The sequence below is a fragment of the Scophthalmus maximus genome, chromosome 9, assembly GCF_022379125.1.
Source record: "Scophthalmus maximus strain ysfricsl-2021 chromosome 9, ASM2237912v1, whole genome shotgun sequence".
In the NCBI taxonomy this organism is placed as follows: Eukaryota; Metazoa; Chordata; class Actinopteri; order Pleuronectiformes; family Scophthalmidae; genus Scophthalmus; species Scophthalmus maximus.
The window spans coordinates 6,655,001-6,675,663 of record NC_061523.1 but is presented as its reverse complement, the minus strand read 5'-3'; the positions used below and the strand labels follow the sequence as shown (position 1 = coordinate 6,675,663).

Here is a 20,663-nt window from a genome sequence, read left to right as displayed (position 1 = left end):
TTAGGAAACATTAACTATGCATAAGTAACTCACACAACCCCACTTCAAAATCACTGAACTATCCCTCTAATGCCGAGTTAAGAGGCAGAGGCCCTTGACATTGCACGAAGCCTCGTCAACCCATGTCCACAGCAGTTGAAGAGGAATTCTAAATGCGTTGCCCCTTTAATGTCTGACATCCAGATTGCATAATGCATCTTCTTCAATTTATTTCCTGTCAACATCTGCACTTGTTCTAGCTTATCACGCTTAGCCCTCTGTCACGCCTGCAAGCTTTTAGCAGCAAGCAGCTTATCCGACGCTTGTTCTCGGCCGGCAAAATAGTTTAACGCGGTCATCATATCGCCGGCACGTTTAACCGACGACGTGGCCAGTTTTTTTCTCCTGAGAGACGCAGGTTTATGCAGTGGACGTTCAGCCGCTGGATTTCTGCAGTGACCAGCGGTGGTTTGACATATAACATAACTTTGCAGATGCACGTGGCGGATAAATTCATACAAACAACATGTCAAATGTTTGAGGTAATGCTAAACGGGTGTAGCACTTTTCTCCTCAATGCAAATCGCTTTACAAGAAGGATGACACCACAGATACTTGTTGTCCCACAGACACTGTTGTGATTGTTACAGCGCACAGCTCACACGTAGAACACAGTACTTTAAGTTGCCAGTTTACCGAATGAAGAGGTGAACAAAGAGCAGGGATTTTGTGTCACAGGTTTAATTTGTGTGTCTTCAAAACATTGCAATAGATAAGGACTAATAAATGCAACACCGGTTCAAAAAAATATTTTTATCGGCATATTGACTGTGACAACTCGAGCGGCTGACGAGCGGTTCAAATTGGGATAATGTAAAGTACAGTTAGTACCATCGTTTGTTGTCACCTTCGGAATGAATCCAACATGGAAGTACACAACACACACTCTTCATTTTCATCTACAAAAGCAGTGCATTGTTCAAATATTGGTACATTTCATGGGTCTGTTAGTGTTTGATCATGTGTTGAATTGAGTTTATCTTAAATCCTTACACGGTGGAAAAGCATTCTAACGAGTCCTTTGATGCAGCATTAGTGTACGTAAGGAAGCTATTTAAGGTTGTGTGCATATGTTGTGTTCTACGCGCGGGTTTACAGTTATTGCTGTCTGTGTGCGGCCTATCGGGTAGTCTCAATATTGCTTTAGGTGGTGATCCTTCCATTTTTTACTGAGGGTTTGATCAGGATCATGGCTCAACAGAGCACTGTTCCACATCACTGGAACCCACGGGTGCAACCGGCGCCAGTAGATAAGATGAAGAGTTTATGGCTCTTCGCATTCTCTGTGTAAATGTGACCCAGCCAACAACCTGTGGCATGTCATCCGCTGTCTTTACAGGGAGCAAACAAAAAATGACTTCATCATTGAACTTGTGCAAGAAGGTGTATAACAAAATAGACTGTATTGTCCCAGTATCAACTACCCGGAGCCCGCACATAAACTATCTTGGCCTTTGGCATTCCATAAACTGGGTTAAGTGAGGTCGTGTTACACACATTACTCAACCTCTGAGATGTGCAGGCAGCGTGAAGTATAGTGAGCGCCAGAGGAATGCTAGAAAAGATAACTGTGTGACATGTGACGAATAAAGCATCAGATAAACACTGAAAAAAACGACAGAAATAATATGTCATTGTACAATTTAGAAAAGATTTTGAATCATTAAGAAAATGTAACTGATGTAACTGTAAACGATTAGGAAATGTAACCCCCCACCTGCCTTAGAAGCATATAGTACTGTACTCTTTAACACACATTTTCATCCATACATCTTTCACCTGTATGGATTGGTTGCTTAAGTAAATGCCAATCTGCGGTACTGAGACTGAGAGCCATCTGATGGCATTTAGCTCCCTCTAGTGGTTCATCACTCGAAAATAAAAATCAATGCTGCCTATGCTTTCTGTACAGTGGGATGATGTGTATGATCGTCATCATACCACGCCACAGTATATCAATTTATGTTTAAGAGGCAATCGCAGCATGTTCTCAGTCCTCTGACTTTTTCAGACTAAATTCACATTATTTTACGTTCATATTATTCTATTTAGTGACTCGTTTTGTACAAAATCTATCATTGCAGGTGTCAGATGAAATGCAATACCCGTGTCCCACGCTCTGTGTGGTGTATAGACTGTCATGCTTAAACTTGTTCAACATTTCCAGTAATATTTGATGCTCATACACTGATGGAGATATAAAATGATAAACGGCCAAGCTGAAAACGGGTCAAGTTGGATTTGTATTCTTTGGTGTGAATGAAATTCCTGTTCACCGATGCTATCAGATAACTACTGTATGACCAGAAAGCAAAGGGGATAAACATAAATGATGTCATGTAAAGTAACTGGATTTGAGGATATTTGAAATGCTGTGTTGCCACAGTACCCATGAGCGCACACTTTAAAGTCGCTCTGAGGAGAGGTGGCTCACGTCACGTTTTCATTCAGGACCCCTTTATATCCTTAAAGCCCATATGATGATAATACAGGACGCCAGTAGGAAAGAATAAACAAGCGTTTGAACGTCCAATATAAATCTGAATTGTTCTCTGAATGTCTGTATAAGCTCGTTTTGTCTTAATGTAATTCAATGCCTCTGTAAAGCACTCTGAGTTACCTTGTGGATGAATGCAGCTTTACAAAGAAACTTGCCTGGCCTTGCACTGATGTTAAAGCTAAAGCACGTCCTCAAATAAGACTGTGCTCAAAATAAAAAAAGGGGCGAGTTGAGCCACTAGAGGGAGCATTTTGCTGCGTTTTACTTTGCGGCGCGTGTCTCATTTTTCACCATCTGCACTCTCTGGTCTTTGGAAAGCTTTTTTTTCTTCTTTTTCTTGAGACAGCTGAAATGACTAACCGAGAGCCTGATCTCAGGATGCAGCTGAACTTTCCCCCAAACCTGCCCAGTGTCAGCCGTCAGAGGGGCGGCGGGCGTGCGCAGCGTCTCCAGCTATCTGTCCGTCATCCGGAACAGCATGTTGGTGGGGAAAAAAAAAAAAAAAAAAGAGTGAAGAAAAGAAACAGAAAAACCCCCCCACAACATGCCGTTGGCAGCTCCATCAATCACGCACACATTTGGAGCACCGCGTAAACGCCGAACATCAATCTGCTGTTGACAAGAGTGCTCATTAGTACGCGGGTGTTCTGTGTTTTCATGATGAGATGGGATTTTGTACGGTGCTGCGAGAGACGGAGACAGCGGGGCGGGCCGAGGCGACCGACGGGGGAGGTAAACGGCAAAATCAATTTCCCCCATGACTGCGTTTAGGCCCGGGACGAGTGGCGGCGGGCGTCTTGATCTGTCCGTCAGCCCGGGTGTGTTGTCACCACGGCGGCGGCCGGGACTCCGTGGATGGCGGGGCTATCAGAGCAGGGAGCGTTGGATGCCTACTGCATCGCGACTGCCCAACGGCGGAGCCGAGCTCATGCACCTGACGGTTTCCCACAACTCCTGCAAATGGTCCCACGAGAGCGTGACGGGGAGCGGAGCGAGAGATGAGCGAGAAATCGCGTTGTGTTTATGCGACCACTGTTTTAGATTCATTGGTCGGGATTAAAGTCCTGAAGACAATCGGGATACACAGATAAACTGGGGGAGGGTTCTTCCCTCTTAAGAGTTTCATCCTTCACTACAGAAGATTGACAGGCATTACATGTCAGTTGAGGAGGGATACCGAAACTGTCGGTGCGCCTTTGTGTGTATTTATGGCGAGTCATCATTGAAAATGTCGCCATGTGCGGATGAGAGACTCAATGACAATGAATCCCCCCATTTCGCCCCTGTCCGCCGGTTGCCGTGCGACGCAGAGCAATGACAGGAGACGGCCGGGCGGGCACATTTTGTGACGTCCCTCACTCCGTTTATCACCACAGGATTAGAGTATCAGTGGTATGGCTTCCCAAACACGACTGTGACCGACTGTGCGGCCACAGAGATCAAGAGGGATTTTTTGTCATTCATTGAATTAACTTAAACTGAAATCCCGTTCTACTCTACTCTTTCGGGCAACCAGCAGAGGCTCCGGTCAAGAAACCGTATTCACATTTAGGCCCGTGTGAAACCTTTGTCTCTTTGAGCCACAGTGCCTTCGCTCAACGAGGGAATGATCGAAAGATCCAAAGTCAGTCAGCAATCAGCCGGCTCTTCCACTTTAGGCTTTCAACAAAACGAGGTCCTTTCCCTTGCTCAACCTTCAAAAAATGCGTCCCGTGTGATCGGGCCCCGGTGCAGCTCTAGTAGTGACGCTGCTCGGGCTCTGCCTCGGTGACCTTATTCAGGGGAACACGAGAATTTCCCCCAAAGTTTAACCCCGTGAAATGCAGGGGAATCATGTTCATAATCATTCTCCGAGACACAGACATAATCAAGAAAGGTGGATGGCAGCGGTCGACTCCGATGTGGAGCCGTTGTAGAACAGTTCAGTCCCCAATTTGTTCTTATTGTACATGCCCAAATGTCCCTAAACAATAGTGTCCCTAAAGACTCTATGTTTCATTACTGCAGTGATCTGCTTGACTGATGGTTTGTTCATGCTATGGCTGTATTTGATTCGCCGACGACCATCTGTGTCTACTATTTGGTGTTTTCCATTACGGGAGGAAAGAAGCTTAAATCCTACGGTTACATGAAGTAATAACTTGTCTTCACTACTTTCTGCCTGACCAATCCTGAATTTCATCTTCAGTCATTCCAGATTAGTTAATCCATTTTATATAAGAAAGACGCTTTGCAAGTCGGTACTGTACAAGAGAGGCTTTTCATGGCTGATCGGGTCCAAAGCTCCCCTCAGTCGGGTTCGAGGACTTTAATTCTTTACTAAAACTTGTCTGTTTCATTGGACGTTGACCGTCATCTGGCCAGAATTCAGGAGTTACAGTCTTTTCAGTCTAAACCGAGAGTCTCTGGAAAACCACTAGCAGAGTTCCTTTGTACTCTCAAATCATTTTTTAAAAATGACCATCATCTAGCCTGTTGGCAAAAAAGCAACAAGTTGTAATAGTCAAATGGCAGAGCACTGTAATCATTGAATATAAATCCATTTGACCCTAATAAATGTATATATTTACACAGCGCTGTTGCAGTTCATTTCAGGCCAGTGGCCCACACATCTGGACATCTTGCCAGGTGCAGGGTACAAAAATAGGAAAAATGAAAAATATCCCATGGCGTATCCTGACTGCAGGCCAAAAGGGATCATGAGGCGTCTGAGGCCGCAGCACGGAATAATAGAAAGAGGACAGTAGCATATTCCAGCGTGCAGCTGCTTTTCTCCTGCTGAGTCAGATACTTCGAATTTGGTTGACTTGCTTTGCGGGTTCGAGGAGCTCCAGAAGGAAAAAATAAATGGATTCTGAGTTTGTTCTCCGGGATGTGGAAGGGCTGGGCGAGCGCATTTTGATTATCTGTCCGGCAAGAACAACCGTTTCCTCTTTTAAGGAAACAGTTCTGAATAATCCTTATTTGCTCCCCGTCTGGTGGGGGGAAAAAAGGGGTCTTCTCTCTTTTTTGCCAGAACAAAGTCTAGCCGCCTTTAGCCACCATCGTGTCCTTTGATAAGTAAACCACCCAGTAGACCATGTTAAAGGCCCCAAAGGACACTGGGAAGAGGATCCGCGCATATTTGTCAATTTTGCTGGTCCCACCCATACCAGCGGCGGTGGGCTGGGAGCACGGCGTCTGCTTCGGCTCCGGCTTGTTGCCCATCATCTGGACGCGCTCCAGTTTGGGGCCCAGCAGATGCTGCAGCGACGAGGAGGAGCTGGTGGTGTTCTGCTGGCGCGGCGTCCCCGCCATCACGTCTGGCGTGGAGGCAGCGGCCTGGGGCATGCTCTTCACCAGCTGCGCAGAGGAGGACGCCACGGTGAGCAGGCTCTCAGACTTGGGGCTGGAGCGCGAGAGGGCGGAGGAGCTGCCGTTGGCGCCGCCGGCCAGAGGTCGCGTCGGTCTGCTTCTCCCGACCCCCGGAATGCTGGTGGTGGACTGGGCCCTCTGATGACTCCTCGCCTCTTGCAGGGAAATGTAATTCATCCGCTTTCTCAGGTTGCCGTTGGTATCGGGATTCTGCTGTGACAAAGAATGAAGAAATGAATGATGCTCTTCAGTTTCAGACATGCAGTTTTTGGCTCTGTTGTAATTTGACGGTGGAGCTTAAGCGACTTTTAACACTGATACATACTTAATGACATCAAGCTGAAAATGCTGGACTGAGTAAGCGATCAAATAAGAAAAGAATTTTGGATGTTTTTTTGATAATGTTCTTATTCCTGCCGTCTGCTACACGTGGAAAGCACGCGGGAGGCGTTCTCAGGCGAGGTAACGCTCGCTTGCGTCTCCATTTTGAACAGCGGGCCAAGCAACATAAACCTTGTCATATTGATCTGATTATAGCCCCCCCCGACACAGATGGCCCCTCATCTGGAAGCCGACGACAGGGTGTGTGCAATACAGATGTCACTTACCAAGGATTTCACTCATTTCACACAAGCTTAAGACAGAAAGTAGGTAGCGTTGCATCGAGGCGGTAATGCAGTGTGGCGTCAAAGGAGCTTATCCTTTCAGAGGGTATGTTTTCAAGCAGCGAGAGTGCGATGCTGCTCCTAAGGCATTTGCAGGAGTAATCCAGAAAACTGAAAAGATCCAGTTTTATTATGTCCCATGCGTGCGTGCGTGCGTGCGTGCGTGCGTGCGTGCGTGCGTGCGTGCGTGCGTGCGTGCGTGTGTGTGTGTGTGTGTGTGTGCGCGTGCGTAGGTGTGGATGGAAAGCAGAGTTTGCTTTTCATCATGGAGAAAGTTGAAGGCTGAGAAGCTGGAACCATCTACACCCCGGCCCCTCATGCCAGGCCCTCTGGTGTGGCCAACAGGACCTGCTCTCGAGGAAAAGAGTATTTTTCTTCTTTTTTTTTCCTCCAGTGCCAGAACATTTCTGAAACCTATACAGATGTACCCGGGCTGTGTTGCCGTGGCAACCTACTAATCCACTGAAGTGCCGTTGTCACTATACTGCATTCAGGCATGATTACGCCACACTGGGATTTGGACTGGAGGGAGCAACTTAAAGTAGTAAGTGTAAAACTGACATATGCATTGCTGGGCTATGTCAGCTTCAATGATCAGTTGACAGTAGACCTACTGTATATATGTAACTTCATCCCTTTAGAGGAACATAAGGTTGAAACGTGCACTCCTCTCTTCTTCTTACAGCAATGCAGGACAGTGTTTCTGCACCGCCATGAATACAGTCCTACAGAAACACTAAAAGTGATTTGTAACAAATTCATCATATCTGACTAAGAGCTCTGAGACAACTCTGATGAATTCATGAGATAGCTCCTATGGGTTCAACTAGTAATTCAGAATTTCAAGAGAAAAGCTCCAGAGCATATACCATAATTGAGAAACACAGTGTTTTTTTTACACTTAAACATTATTTCTGTCATCTCTAAAACAGAGTCAACAAATTCGCTCCATCATATATGGCTACACAAAAGCTACATTTGTCCTGGGTAATAACAAGTATGGAATATTTTTAGAGTCAAGGAACACTTTTCTGTGAAATCAAGTCCTTGTTTGGAGCTTTTGCAGCAACTATGACAGTGGCAGAACAATTGCGACATTGTAAACGTAGTTTGTGGAATATCAAAAAAATAAAAACAACAACATGAATGACCATTAAATAGCCAATGCGTGTCACCGCTGATTTATTAGAGCCCTGTTTGTTTTTCCTGTGTGTAGCCATGTGAGACAGATTTTGAGTTTTCTGACAAATCTGTTGTCGTGCTCAAGAAACCTTCACATTTGTTTTCTTCTGAATTCCAGACAAAAGCAAGTTCTATCGGTGTATGCATGTCTAGACCCTAATTTCACATAATGTTAGCTCTCATATGCAGGAGCACAGCTGACAATCCTCAGGCAGCCCCGCTCCTGCCTATTCAAAGGTCTAGGCTAAAGGCCAGATACAGTAAGCACATAATAAGGGACATGCTGTGTAAGTGCTCCTTGAAGTAAAGTGCTGTGGTTATTCGCCACAGCCACTTTGAGGGAAACAAAAATCACCTGCAGCACTTCCTCTGCGTCCTTGACCTTGACAGGCGTGGTTTGAGGGACCGGGGGACATTTGGCCGGCTTCTTTTTGGCCCGCTCGATCTGTGCCTGGGTGAAGTAGTTCACGGCAGCAAACTCGATTAGGGCGGAGAAGACGAAGGCGAAGCAGACGGCGATGAACCAGTCCATCGCAGTGGCGTAGGAGACCTTGGGGAGGGAGTGGCGAGCGCTGATGCTGAGTGTCGTCATGGTCAGGACAGTGGTAATGCCTTCAGCGGTGATGACAAACAAAGGACATTGTCAGTCATATGAATCCTCTATCTAGGTGTTTCATATTTAGCCATTTGCTGGGAGTCTCTGTAGTTCCATTTCTTGTTATTTCTAATTCCATTTTATCTAATTTCCCCAGAAAATCATTAAAATTTATTCATTTTTTTGGAATGGATGGGAGCTAAAAATAAACTCCCCCCAAAAATTCTGCATGTCATTGCTAAATAAATGGTAATGCCGATCATTTGCAGAGTGCTCAATAACCCATGTATATTATGTTCTTCTCATCTGCATATTTCATTAACTGAATGCAGAGGGATAATGAGCCAAATATATTTGGCTCTTGGTAATGGGAGATGTACAAAAAGATCCGTATGGTGTTTAAAACTGCATCTACTGTTTTTATAGACACTTTGGAGCAGTGCAACAAGCTGTAAACACAACAGTGTCACACAACATTATGACCTTGTAAAGTTGTATGGTAATTTTCTTTTCCTTTTTACACATAGGCTGGCGTGGAGTGACATAAGCACATATTTTGGGCTGTGTTCCTGTTCACCATTTGAATGCAAGTCCAATATTTCCTGTCCTTGGAGCTCTGTTTTGGTCTCCACCACCTCTTTTTGTCTGCTGTGGCTATAGGGCAATGTTGATAACAGCAGCTAGTGAACCAAAAGGATTAAAAAGTTGAAATATTTAAAACCACAGACAATGAGATGAAGGACGTAAAACTTGGAAGGTTAGGTTTCTTTGAATTCATCACTATATGAGCAGCGTTACACGTGGTTAGACATAGTTACACATAGTTATTTAATCCATTTAAATAACCTTGAACCTACAAATGTTGGTTAATGCAGATTTAAATAAGCCTGCAGCTCCACTAACTGGCTGAAAAAAAGTATTCCTCATGGAAGGGTAAGCTACAGCTAACTAGACTAACCTGTATAATCAATGGCAAGAACTTTTCCTTCGGCGCAAGAGTGCACTCCTCTCTTTTTTCTTGCCTGTTTCACTGGGATTCGAGCTAATGCAATGCAGATAGCTGCTACACCCATTCAGATTAAACTCATTCAATGGGATTATATTGGTACATGGAAAGGACATTTTTACAACTCAGCGCTAAAGCATATAGTGACATCAGCGTCATAACTGCTCCATCCTGTGACTGAATGTCATGGTCTTTCATTCACTCGCTAGTGTACTACCAAGACAGGGCCCGTAAAAAATAAAACAAGCCACGGATCTGTCCAGCACACCGAGTCCTGTGTGGTCCCTGCAATAACAAAAGGTTAGATTATACGTTAGCCTGTGGCTCGACATTCGTCCTTGGTATTATTAACCGATGGCCATAATGTGATTTGGAGAAAATCCCCTTTACGTCGAAGATCTGGCCGGGCCAATCTCTGTGCCGCAGAGTCCTTGCCCAACATAATTTCATCCGCTGTGCCCGGGACGTGACCGCCATATAATTACCTGTCAATCAAAAGCAGTTGGATGACATTGATAGGTGAACTGTGGCTCGAGGGCACAGACTGAAGATATTAACCTCAAATACGAAGCTGTTCTCAACACAAGCAAAGAAATGAGATGGTTGATGGGCGTACTGGAAGTCTGCATATTTAAAAGCTTTTATGTTTTTTTTCTCTTATTTCCAACTGCATAACTAATGTTCGTTATGTGTAAAAAGTGCCGCTCAGTGTGGATCTGTGACAGAAAGGTCTTCCTCTGAATGTAATTAAATTAACTTGTTTTTTTTACAGTAAATGATTTCATTTTCATGTCTCAAGATTTTATGACATACATAGATTTGGATTTCATGTCTTTATATTTCATGAAGAGAAGGAGCCAGGAGGCGACTTTCTTAACTTAGCTAATAAGTTTAATATGTCAGCACATGTCTTTTTGTTTAATAGATATCTAATAATGTTGTTCATTCAATATTTCTGGGGGTTTTTTAACAGCCTTAAACTAAACACCATTTCCCATAAGCCAAAATCTGAAATTGGCAGGCGCATTAATGTAGGAGTTGTATGTACATTGATTGGGAGTTTTGCAAGTTTTCCCGATGCTCATGAATTAACCGTTTTGTAACTTTTCACGATGGTTTCAACTTGATAGTTTGAAATTCTATATAGCAACTGTTGTGAAGCTGATTTGAAGAAAACAAAAGATAAACCCAAGGTTTTTCTTTTTTCAGGGAAAAAACAGATGAAAGAAATGTTGAATGAGATATAGCATTGAGTTACATAAGCTGCTGGACCAGAGGCTTCAGTCCAGACATCACGTCATGACTTTATCTCATGTAATGCTGTTTACTCAGAAAACTCCCTGTGACAGCAAGACACCCTCTTTGGAATCAATGGGTTCAGCTTTTGTTCGCCAAAATAGATCCTACACGATGTAACTAAAACCTATCAACAGCATGGAATTGATCTAAAATATCATATCTTCCTATACACCCATACATCACAGAGTCAGTTAATGACACCAACAATAACCCGTGTATCCGTAGTGTCACACACAGTCAACATGTCTGTTCTGGGAATCACTGACCACCTCTGATTTGTTTTTTTCTTTCTCTCTCATCGCTCTCGAGGCAAAATTGCCCGCTGAAAATGATGCTCCACAAAATCATTGATTCGAGCTACCTTCAAGATCAAGTAGCAGCAGCGTCAATATCTGTGAATGACTCTCCACCGACCAAAGTGGAGGAGCGTTGTGGTTGACATTCTACTAAAAAGGAGTCGTCCTTTAACAATGAGACAACAAAGGGGTTTCTAACATCTCCGTCTCTGCCTTTCTGTCCCGTCTGTTGACAAGACACTGGTCAGTTTTATTTTAGGATGGAGACCCAAATGTTATACCAGGGCAACCAGGGAGAGTGTAAGCGGGTCACGGGCCAGCAGCTGATGGTGTAGAAGTGATGGATAATACAGCAGGTTTTTTTGTTTTTTTTACGTGATGGCAATATATTAGACATATATATTAGATTTTAGATTTCAGATTTGACAGCTGTCACTCATTTTAACTGTAATACTCAAGTTAAGTGAATGTCAGATAATCCCGATTATCGAGGGAGACACCCCTCTACTTCCAACTCACCCTGTGCCCAACAGCTGCAAGTTAGATTATTGTTAGAAATTACTTTTCATCACAGATTTTTACTCGGCAGTAAAAAAAATAATAGTAGCAGTATGAGTAAAGTAATACGTTACACTGCTCGGTCAAAGGGGCCCATAGAAACAACCTCAAGTGCTCCACACCCACTTCTGGACCTGTGTATCAACTGAACTCACGGACAGCAAAGCGACTTAAACCCATCATCATACTCCTGATGAGACACAGGCCACACATATGTCAAAGTAATGGGATTCTGTTGTGATTAGTAACTATCCCCTTAACCAATTGTAACGGAGAAGTAATCATATTACTGTACTAGGCATCATTTACTGCACAATATTCCAATTTTTTAAAAAACAAATAAGATGAGCGCAGACCTGCGCAAAGGCTGAGCAATCCCCCCACCTATATGCTGCTTCACCCGAAAGTTGTATTTCCTTCTCCATTTGACCTTTGTGTATTAAAAATGCTATAGATTTTCGAAGATATGACTCAGAATGTCAAATTTTGCCCCATCTCGCAATGGTGAAGAATCCTTCCAAATCCCAAATCGCCTATTACCATGATTGAGACTTAACACTGATTAAAAACAATTCCATGCAAGCATGTACATACATTTGTGAAAAATCCTGCCAACAAACCAACTGACAAACAATCAATCAAACAGACAAACCGAACCAATCACTTGACCTCCTTGGTGGCGGTGATAAGGAAGAAACTGTACTTTTGTCATAGGCTTCTCTTTAAAATGTCTGAAATGATTTTGGATGTGAAATATTGTTTTTGTTCATTTGTGGCCCTAAACCCATTGAAGCTAAACCTCAATAAAATAAGGCTACGGCCAATTTATTTATTTACTAATTTTACTCTTGATGAGATTATACTTTTTATGTAGAATTAAAAAGAACTGCAAATACGTAAAACCAACACGACTTCCCAAGACATTTTATTTTTATACTCTGCCAGGGCATCTTCCCCGCATCTTCCCCTGCATTTAAAAGCTTTCATTACATTTATAATCTTCCTCAAATGTATGTCTATAACATCTCAAGAAGATTTTGTATAATCCATCATTTGGGCCCAAACTATTTTCGCAGACCCAAATTTCTCGTCTTTGCCTGCGGCATTTTTGCTTATGAGTTGCATGAAAAGGATTTTTCACACCGTTTCTAAAACTAATTAGCGTGAATTTGCATTTCATGACTAAATCTTTAGATAAAACAACAGCCCCCCCCCCCCCCCCCCCGCCCCCCCTTGTTTTTCCCATAATCATCACACACTGTAGCATCACCTTTTTGTGCAAGCGTGGACACACAAGTCTGCTCCGATGGCTCTGTTTGCATGCAGCTATCGGATGAGTAAACAGAGAGGAGGAAGAGGGGCCGTGCAGGATCAGGGATGGGGGGGGGGGGGGGGGACGTACACACTACATACCGAAGACCGTGCGTGCCGGGACGGATTCTTTATTTATCCAGAAGGACACTTGGGAGAGGATTACTGTCATTATGCAGGGGATATACGTCTGGATCATGAAGTAGCCCATTTTACGTTTCAAGTGGAAGTAGACCGTCATCACTACGTATTCACCTGGAGGACGAAGAGAAGTGAAATCATTTTAGTGAATAAAGAAGTTTGAGGAACTCTGGCGGACAGATGTCAGTGAATACAGCTTCAGACCGACGTCATGTTTGATTTTATGAGATTATTATTTTCATATGCAGTTCAGAAACCCCCATCCATTTTCACCCCGAACGGACGGATGCCACCCATTCCCACTCTCTGCTGCTAAAATCCTTCTCGGATGGGAGAATGCCCTCTGGACCGCCTCCACTCGGTGTGTTTACAGTGTTCGGATGTCACGGGGCTGGTGCTGTCTCACGTCTGCAAGAGTTCCAAAAGTTCCGAACCCCTCTGATATCACCTACGCTGCATTTGTACAATATTTTTCCACTGTGTCCATTATATAAAAATAACAATGTAGGCTTGGGCAAATCCACCAGGTCTGACAGGATGTAACGCACACAGACAGCTGAACAAGTTTCCTTTCAATAACTGAGCGTATTCGGTATTATTCGGCCGACAACTCAAAATGGCGGCAGGACGGGGGAAGTCTCACCTGTGATGGATTTAATGGTTTCGCTGGAGACCGTCTGGCCGATGAGATCATACTGAACGAGGCTGGAGGACTCTGGGGGGACCTCCACCGAGTGCTGAGGCCCTTTGGTCCAAGTATAGATCATCTCGGTTTTAGGGTAGGCATCTGTGGGCAGACAGCGAATCCACACACACAGTGTGTGAGTCAGCCACGTAAACCTACATGTGTTGTTGCATAAAGTGTGAGCATACATGTACGTGTGTTGTCAGTGTGTCCAATCACATACAGTACGTTTATAGGCTTTTAGGACGACTCCCTCTGCATCTTACCACATTTCTTCTTTCACTTTTCTTCTACATGGTCTGTAAATTGCGATGGTCCTCTGACTGAAACGTTGACCTTTGCCATTTCTTTGCAGTTCTTTAATATGACATAGGGGACTGGTACTGCTCAAGGGAAATATAAGGAGCAAAATACACACTTATGTCAAGTCAGCCTTGCAAATGTCCTCGCTTTAGGACTAAAAAAGTATTATCTTATCTCATCTTATTTTATCTCATCTTATCAGAACTCAAATGTTGACAATGGGTCACATGACTACTTGTATCTGAAAGGTGTCACTCACAAAGACAGACCATCGGAAGTGTTCTTCTGATGAGAGTTTTATCAGGGGGTTTTGGTTTTTTTTGAGCTCATCCTTTTGGTTTTACGGCCCGCGACTTCACCGCTCTCGTCACTGTCATTCTCAGCAGCAGGGTAATAGACGGTGAGATTGTCAGCGGAAAAACAGCTGCCTTACGCAGCCATAACTGAGTTTGACGAGAGCGGCGAGAACATTTAAAGTTACAGGCTGCAAAACCAAAAGCAATGACTTCAGAGATACTGAAATGCTCCACAGGGTCGAGGGGAACTGCAGAGCCAGGTGAGGGTTCTCTGACATGCACTTTTCAACACAGTTGTTGATATATGGACATTAGCTTTACGTTTGACTAAGTGGAGTTATGCATTCCAGATTATTACCGTTCATTGTTTCACAGAGAGCGGTGTTCTTGGCCCGGGACAAAGCCTTGCGACGCGGCACCACAGGATAATAAAACGCTCCCGCTGTCTAATTCATTTTTAAGGCTATCGGCTTTTTAAGACGAGTTTGACCCGTCCCCTCTACTCAAACGCAAACTCTGCAGTAATTAATTGACTACTCTGCAAGGAAAATACAGTTTTTTGTGTTTTCAGTTGCAGTGCGGGCCTCTCTCAGACTGTACAATAGTTGACTGCCAAAGAGGATCTTTCATCATATGACACTGAACTGGTTTATAACCTATACTTGCTGATTAATAAAAGAAATATGACAACTTCCAATCCACTCACTCAGATTCCCTTCTGTTAAAGCTCCACCGAAACCAGTGCAGTGCGATGGGAGTCCAAATTCATTGAGATTCTATCGCATCCTGTTTTCAACGAACATTGGAAACATAATCATTCCTTCAACTTCCCACATTTGCTTCCTCGGAGTGCCTCGCTGTGTGTATTCTGTCGGGGGGTTGACCCGTCTGTGGGCGCACAACAAAACAACAGTTGTCTTTGCCTGCCACTCCCTATGGGACCCCACATCGGCCGGATGCCAACTGTGCTGCCAAAATGAAATGACTCTGGTGTGTCATGGAGTGGAACGCAATGCCTGTGCAGTCCAGAGTCCAGATGGAGAAACAGAGAAGGAGATGGAGAGAGCGAGAGAAAGAAGAAGAGTGATGGAGGAAAAATAAAAGAAGGAGGCAAGGCAGACAGAGGGAATATTAGCATGCACGCACACGCGCACACACACACACACACACATAGCTAAGGAAAAAAAGCTGCATAGGTCTGCGCTGTCCTCAGGCAGAGGAAGGGATTCTGACCTTTCCCTCGCTTCAGGCCACATCAGATCCATGGTCGCTTCCTCCCGACTGCAGGCTAAATGCAAGCAGAGCAGGAAGGTGAAAGGAGGAGCGTGAGGAGGGGGGAGAGGGACGGCTGTGAAGTGAGAGATGTGAATTTGTCCTCTGCAATGTCACCGACGGCGGATTGGGCAACTGTGAAGGCAAACTCCTCGTCTTCTCTGTTTGCTTTTCTCCTGCAGATTGTAATCTTCCGAATCGCTGCTCTCCTCTGATAAGACGGAGCCGCTCCATATTCGAGAAACTCCTTTATTTGAGATAAGTGATTTCTGCTGACCAGTAGTCCCCCTCCAAACGCTGATGCTGAGTTAGGGCTCCATTGTTCACAACGAAGAATGAAATACTTCATTATTTGGTATTAGCATTCAGTTACTTTGTGTCTGACGGAAGTGTGACAGTCCGTTTCACCACCGACTGCAGTTCAGCGTCGAGAATGTGACTGAGCTTGTTTAAAAAAAAATATATATATTTTTACTTTTCTGATGCGAGGAGGACAAACATCTGATTTTTGACAGACTTGTTCGCCTTCCTCAATTCTTACAAAAAACTCCAAAGCACTACATGAAGCTTTTATGTATACGAATATGTATTTCACAAATTGTTCATGAAACCTTTGCATATATCAAACCTTTGTAACTTAAAAAAAAAAGGAAGAAAAAATGCATAATTTATTGGTTCCAGATGTGTTAGAAAACTATTTGGGCAAATAGATGAATACTGAAAATTTAGATTCTGGGTTTTGTTGGCTTTCAACAAGATAAAACATGCGAAACCGATGAGCTTTAGAATTGATGATTGGTGGGTTTTTGCTCAGTATGGAAACATATAGATTGTAAGCACAACTATACGATTAGATTTTTATGCAGATGACACCTGGCTAGGTTTAACAATGACACTTGCTGACACCAAACAGCCTAAATACATCCTGATAAACTATCCCTGGGGGGGGGGGGGGGGGGGGGGGGGGGGGGCACATAGGCTAATGTAGTGTAGCAGCTTCTAAATGTTTCTTCGACGAGATTATAATTAATGTACCATCCCACACTCAGGAAATGACAACTGTTGCCTGTACTTCGTATACAAACATGCACCAGCACTAAACCTGTGCGATCGTCTTGAGGGGACACACGTCGGGCCCTGACAAAATGTAGGCTTCACACACACACACACACACACACACACACACACGCACGCATGTGCAACTTACAGCTTCCAAATTTAAGGGGGCATGCATGTCCATCCATGGGGAAGTCCACCAGCTTCATGGGACACTCAGCACTGATGGTCAACCTGTTTCAGCAAAGAGAAGACACAGTGAAATACAAACGCACGCACTGATAAAATGCAATCTAGTTTTATCAAAGTGTGTAGAACGGTGGGCATGCATTTCTTGTAAACTAGCATCTGACGTAAATGCATATCGGTGGTGTGTCACAGGAGTTTGTTTAAACTTGAAAGTGTTCCTGGTTTACTTTTACCATACCCCTTTCACTGAAAAAGGCAAAGGAACAGTTAATTGACTGCTTTAATTGGATTTGAGATTTCGTCTTTTGGCTGCCTCCGCGCTGCCTCCGCACTGTTTAAACAGAGAGCCTGGCTCGGATTTCACAGGAAATCTGCCTCGCGGCTTTAAATTAAACAAAGTCTGTCTTCTGTCCTCTCCCATTCCTCTTAATGAGCACAAACGCGGAAAAGTAGCACGAGTTTTGTGAAGTGAGTCCGTCGGAAGGGAAAGAGATATTATGTTCAAAAAACTATGTGACTGTGGTCGGGCTGAAGGATTTGGTTTTTGAAAAGGATTCGCGGGACACAGTGACGGAGACCAGCACCTCATGGTGTAGAGGATGGTGCCATTCTTCATGATGCGGAAGAGCTTGTTGGGGGCCGTCATGTTGTGGGCAACCGACTTCTTGCCGTTCCTGAAGAACGTGTCCGGCGTCCACACCTTAGTCACCATCAGGTTGTTCAGCCTCAAGATCTCAATGGGGCCCTCGTACATCAACCTCCGATCGACCCACGTCTGGCGGAAAAACACGTCCATTGTGTACTCCTAAGACGGGAAGGTCGACGAACACAAGAAGAAATAAAACATGTAAGGCTGGTAGGGTATTGGGGTCATATAACTTCATGGATACGCATCCATCTTGAAGAAAAGGAAATAATAAAAAACAAGCTTTGAGTTTGATCCCATGGGTCTGGTGATGACACACCAAATTTGAAGTTGCTGGTGTGAAGTCTGTCTGAAGAGTCTGTAAAAGTTTGACATGCGAAAATGTCCAAATTTGCACACTGAAATCAAAATGGTCGACTTCCTGTTGGTCGGAGGTAATGGGTACCCTTTATTAATTTGTAGGTCTTGATGTGATACACGTGCGTATACCAAATTACGTTTATCTACATCAAATGTAAAGCGAATAAAGAGAATGTGGTAAGGGGCTTTATTGAGTTATTTTGACATGCCCATGCCCGAGAAACATTAAAACATCAATTTTATAAAAAAAATTTCACCGGTTCTGATTCATCTGCAAAATTTTGGGCAGGGTTGGAACATATTAAGTGCCTCAAGTTAGCAATTCATTAATATGGAATAACAATAACAATAATTCACTCAATTACAATAGGTCCTCGCTTTGACTTTGTCAGTGGAGCTCAGGCCCTAATAACCTTTTCCATGCAAATGCAGTTGTAACAGGTGATTACTTTCCTCGCTAAGTCCTATACCTTTAAAGTTTGGCTCTTACAGCTTCTTCTCTTACAATAAACGAATTTGGGTGTATTGAAGTATTAAATACACAAATAAATCAATGGACAAATGTTTAAGTACATCTGGAAGTGTGGGTACCTACCATCTCGACATCCGAAACAGGCCCAAAGCTTGTCACATAAATATCCGTCTTGACCTCAGTCACAGGACCTGGCGAGACAACAAAACAGAGACAAATGTCCCATTGAATGGCCCGTTTCCTGTCTCAAATCCCCCCCCCCCCGCCACAGTCCCGGCCTCCTCAGACAGACAGCAGATGGATGTATTCACACTTGAGCAGTTTACAGGCCTACAGTACTCCTGCCCATCGGGGTCATAACCCAAAAAGACATGCAATGGCTTATATGTCATCCGCAGCAGCAGTGCCTCTGCAAAAATGACAGTGGGAGAAAGAGAAAAAAAAAGAAGCTTAAAAGATATAAAAACATAATCCTATTTGATTTTCTTTTCTCTCTCTGTCGCTCTCCTTCAATGAATGTCAAGGCAGACGAGGCTACACCGCACGTTTCTGTGGATGGGGCCCCTGCTTCTCTGCATCGGAGAACAGAGTCACCGCCTCTCGACATGTCGTGGCTGCGGACATGATGACGTAAGAGGGCACAAATCCGCACTTTTAGCACTCGGAAAAGTGCGCGTTCAAGCGTTTAACCGTCCCGCGAACGCAACGCGCACACGCGGGTTTACATAACACCATTCGTTTAAACGTGCGAGCATATATAGAGCCCCCCCCCCGGGGGCTTATGCATGGATCAAAGTCTTGAAACACCGTTTAACACCATCAGCACTTGACCAGGCGGCTGCAGGGTGCGTGGTGTGTGTGCGCGCAGTGCAAGTCACCCGCGGAGAGATGGAGAGGAAAATATGTGAATATGAATATGTTTGTTTCTATAACGACTAGCAATGACGTATCTTGCATGTCCTACACTCTCTTTTGTTTCCTCCCCTGGTCACAAGTCGGGGGCTCTAGACGAGATTAAAGTCCTCAGAGGCACATATTCTTGTGCTTTTCATTTAGTTATTTATCTATTCATTTATTTTAAAGGCTAAATAAAATTGGACTGCAGTTGACTCATAAGTTTGTGGTCGGCATGGCTACAGTGAACTTATTGCACTCTACTGTGTTTTAGCCTCATTCAGAATAAAGAGGTTCAAATGTGCGCTTGTCCTTCTTTAATTGGATGCGTTTGTTTAGGGCTACAAGAGTCCTGTGGAATAAAAAGTTTAACAATAGCTTTTCCTGTTGCCTTTTTTTGATTTATTTTTTTTGCTGAATATTCTGTGTGCTGATGAAATGACTTTCACATACCTCCGAACCCGGGTCGCAGCCTGTTGTCGTATCCGTCCAGGAGTCGGTCCAAAATGCGCGTAAAATTCTCCGGATAGATCCTTTCGTCCTTCTTTGTCTGCCCGGAGGTTTTCTTTACGCTAGAAGAAGAAGAAAATAACTGAAAGGATTCAAGATACCAGAACTTTGCTGCTATAGAAGAAGAGAAAACGGAGTAAAAGCCTCATTAACGGATCCGAGCAGGAGGGTTTCAGCACCGCGGACAGAGGCGCGGTGGGAGGGACTCACCAAGTCGCCAAGCAGCAGAAGTAAAAGAGGGTCCGAACGAACGCCACCATCTCCTTCTTCTTCTTGGCAGGAACCATCTTCGCATGCCATGCTGTCAATCCTCTTCACATCTCACCGGACGCCGGAGTCCCGGGCAGAGAGGGGTGAGCATGGGAGAGGCCGGCGACACCGAGGCGAGGGGCAGAGCGGCGCACAGAGGAGGCAAGTTGTGAGCCTCCCTCTCTCTCTCTCTCTCTCTCCCTCTCCTTCTCCCTCTCTCTCTCTCTCCCTCTCCTTCTCCCTCTCTCTGTCTCTCTCTCTCTCCCTCTCCCTCTCTGTCTCTCCCTCCCTCTCTCTCTCTCTCCCTCTCCTTCTCCCTCTCTCTGTCTCTCTCTCCCTCTCCTTTTCCCTCTCTCTGTCTCTCTCTCTCTCCCTCTCTCTCTCTCTCTCCCTCCCTCTCCCTCTCTCTCTGTCTCTCTCTCTCTCTCTCCCTCTCTCTCTCTCTCTCTCTCTCTCTCTCCCTCTCCCTCCCTCTCTCTCTCTCTCTCTCTCTCTCTCTCTCTCTCTCTCCCTCTCCCTCCCTCTCCCTCTCTCTCTCTGTCTCTCTCTCTCTCCCTCCCTCTCCCTCTCTCTCCCTCTCCCTCTCTCTCTCTCTCTCTCTCTCTCTCCCTCCCTCTCTCTCTCTCTCTCTCTGTCTCTCTCTCTCCCTCCCTCTCCCTCTCTCTCCCTCTCCCTCTCTCTCCCTCTCTCTCTCTCTGTCTCTCTCTCTCTCCCTCCCTCTCCCTCTCTCTCCCTCTCCCTCTCTCTCCCTCTCTCTCTGTCTCTCTCTCTCTCTCCCTCTCCCT

General features: G+C 44.7%; 1 protein-coding gene across 2 annotated transcripts; it reads right to left on the bottom strand.

Moving 5' to 3' along the window:
* Positions 1-702: 702 nt before the first annotated feature.
* On the bottom strand, positions 703-20,078 carry gabra4 (gamma-aminobutyric acid type A receptor subunit alpha4). Of its 2 annotated transcripts, none has more exons than XM_035650679.2 (9): positions 19,840-20,078; positions 19,573-19,691; positions 18,349-18,416; positions 17,332-17,552; positions 16,710-16,792; positions 13,590-13,733; positions 12,908-13,060; positions 8,096-8,352; positions 703-6,106 (listed from the first exon to the last, which is right to left on the bottom strand). In XM_035650679.2, the coding sequence occupies exons 1-9, from the start codon at positions 19,914-19,916 to the stop codon at positions 5,564-5,566; spliced, it is 1,665 nt and encodes a 554-aa protein (XP_035506572.2). In that variant the 5' UTR covers positions 19,917-20,078; the 3' UTR covers positions 703-5,563. The 2 variants fall into 2 exon arrangements, with proteins under 2 accessions (XP_035506572.2, XP_035506573.2); XM_035650680.2 differs by having other exon boundaries at positions 703-6,103.
* Between the last annotated feature and the right edge of the window lie 585 nt (positions 20,079-20,663).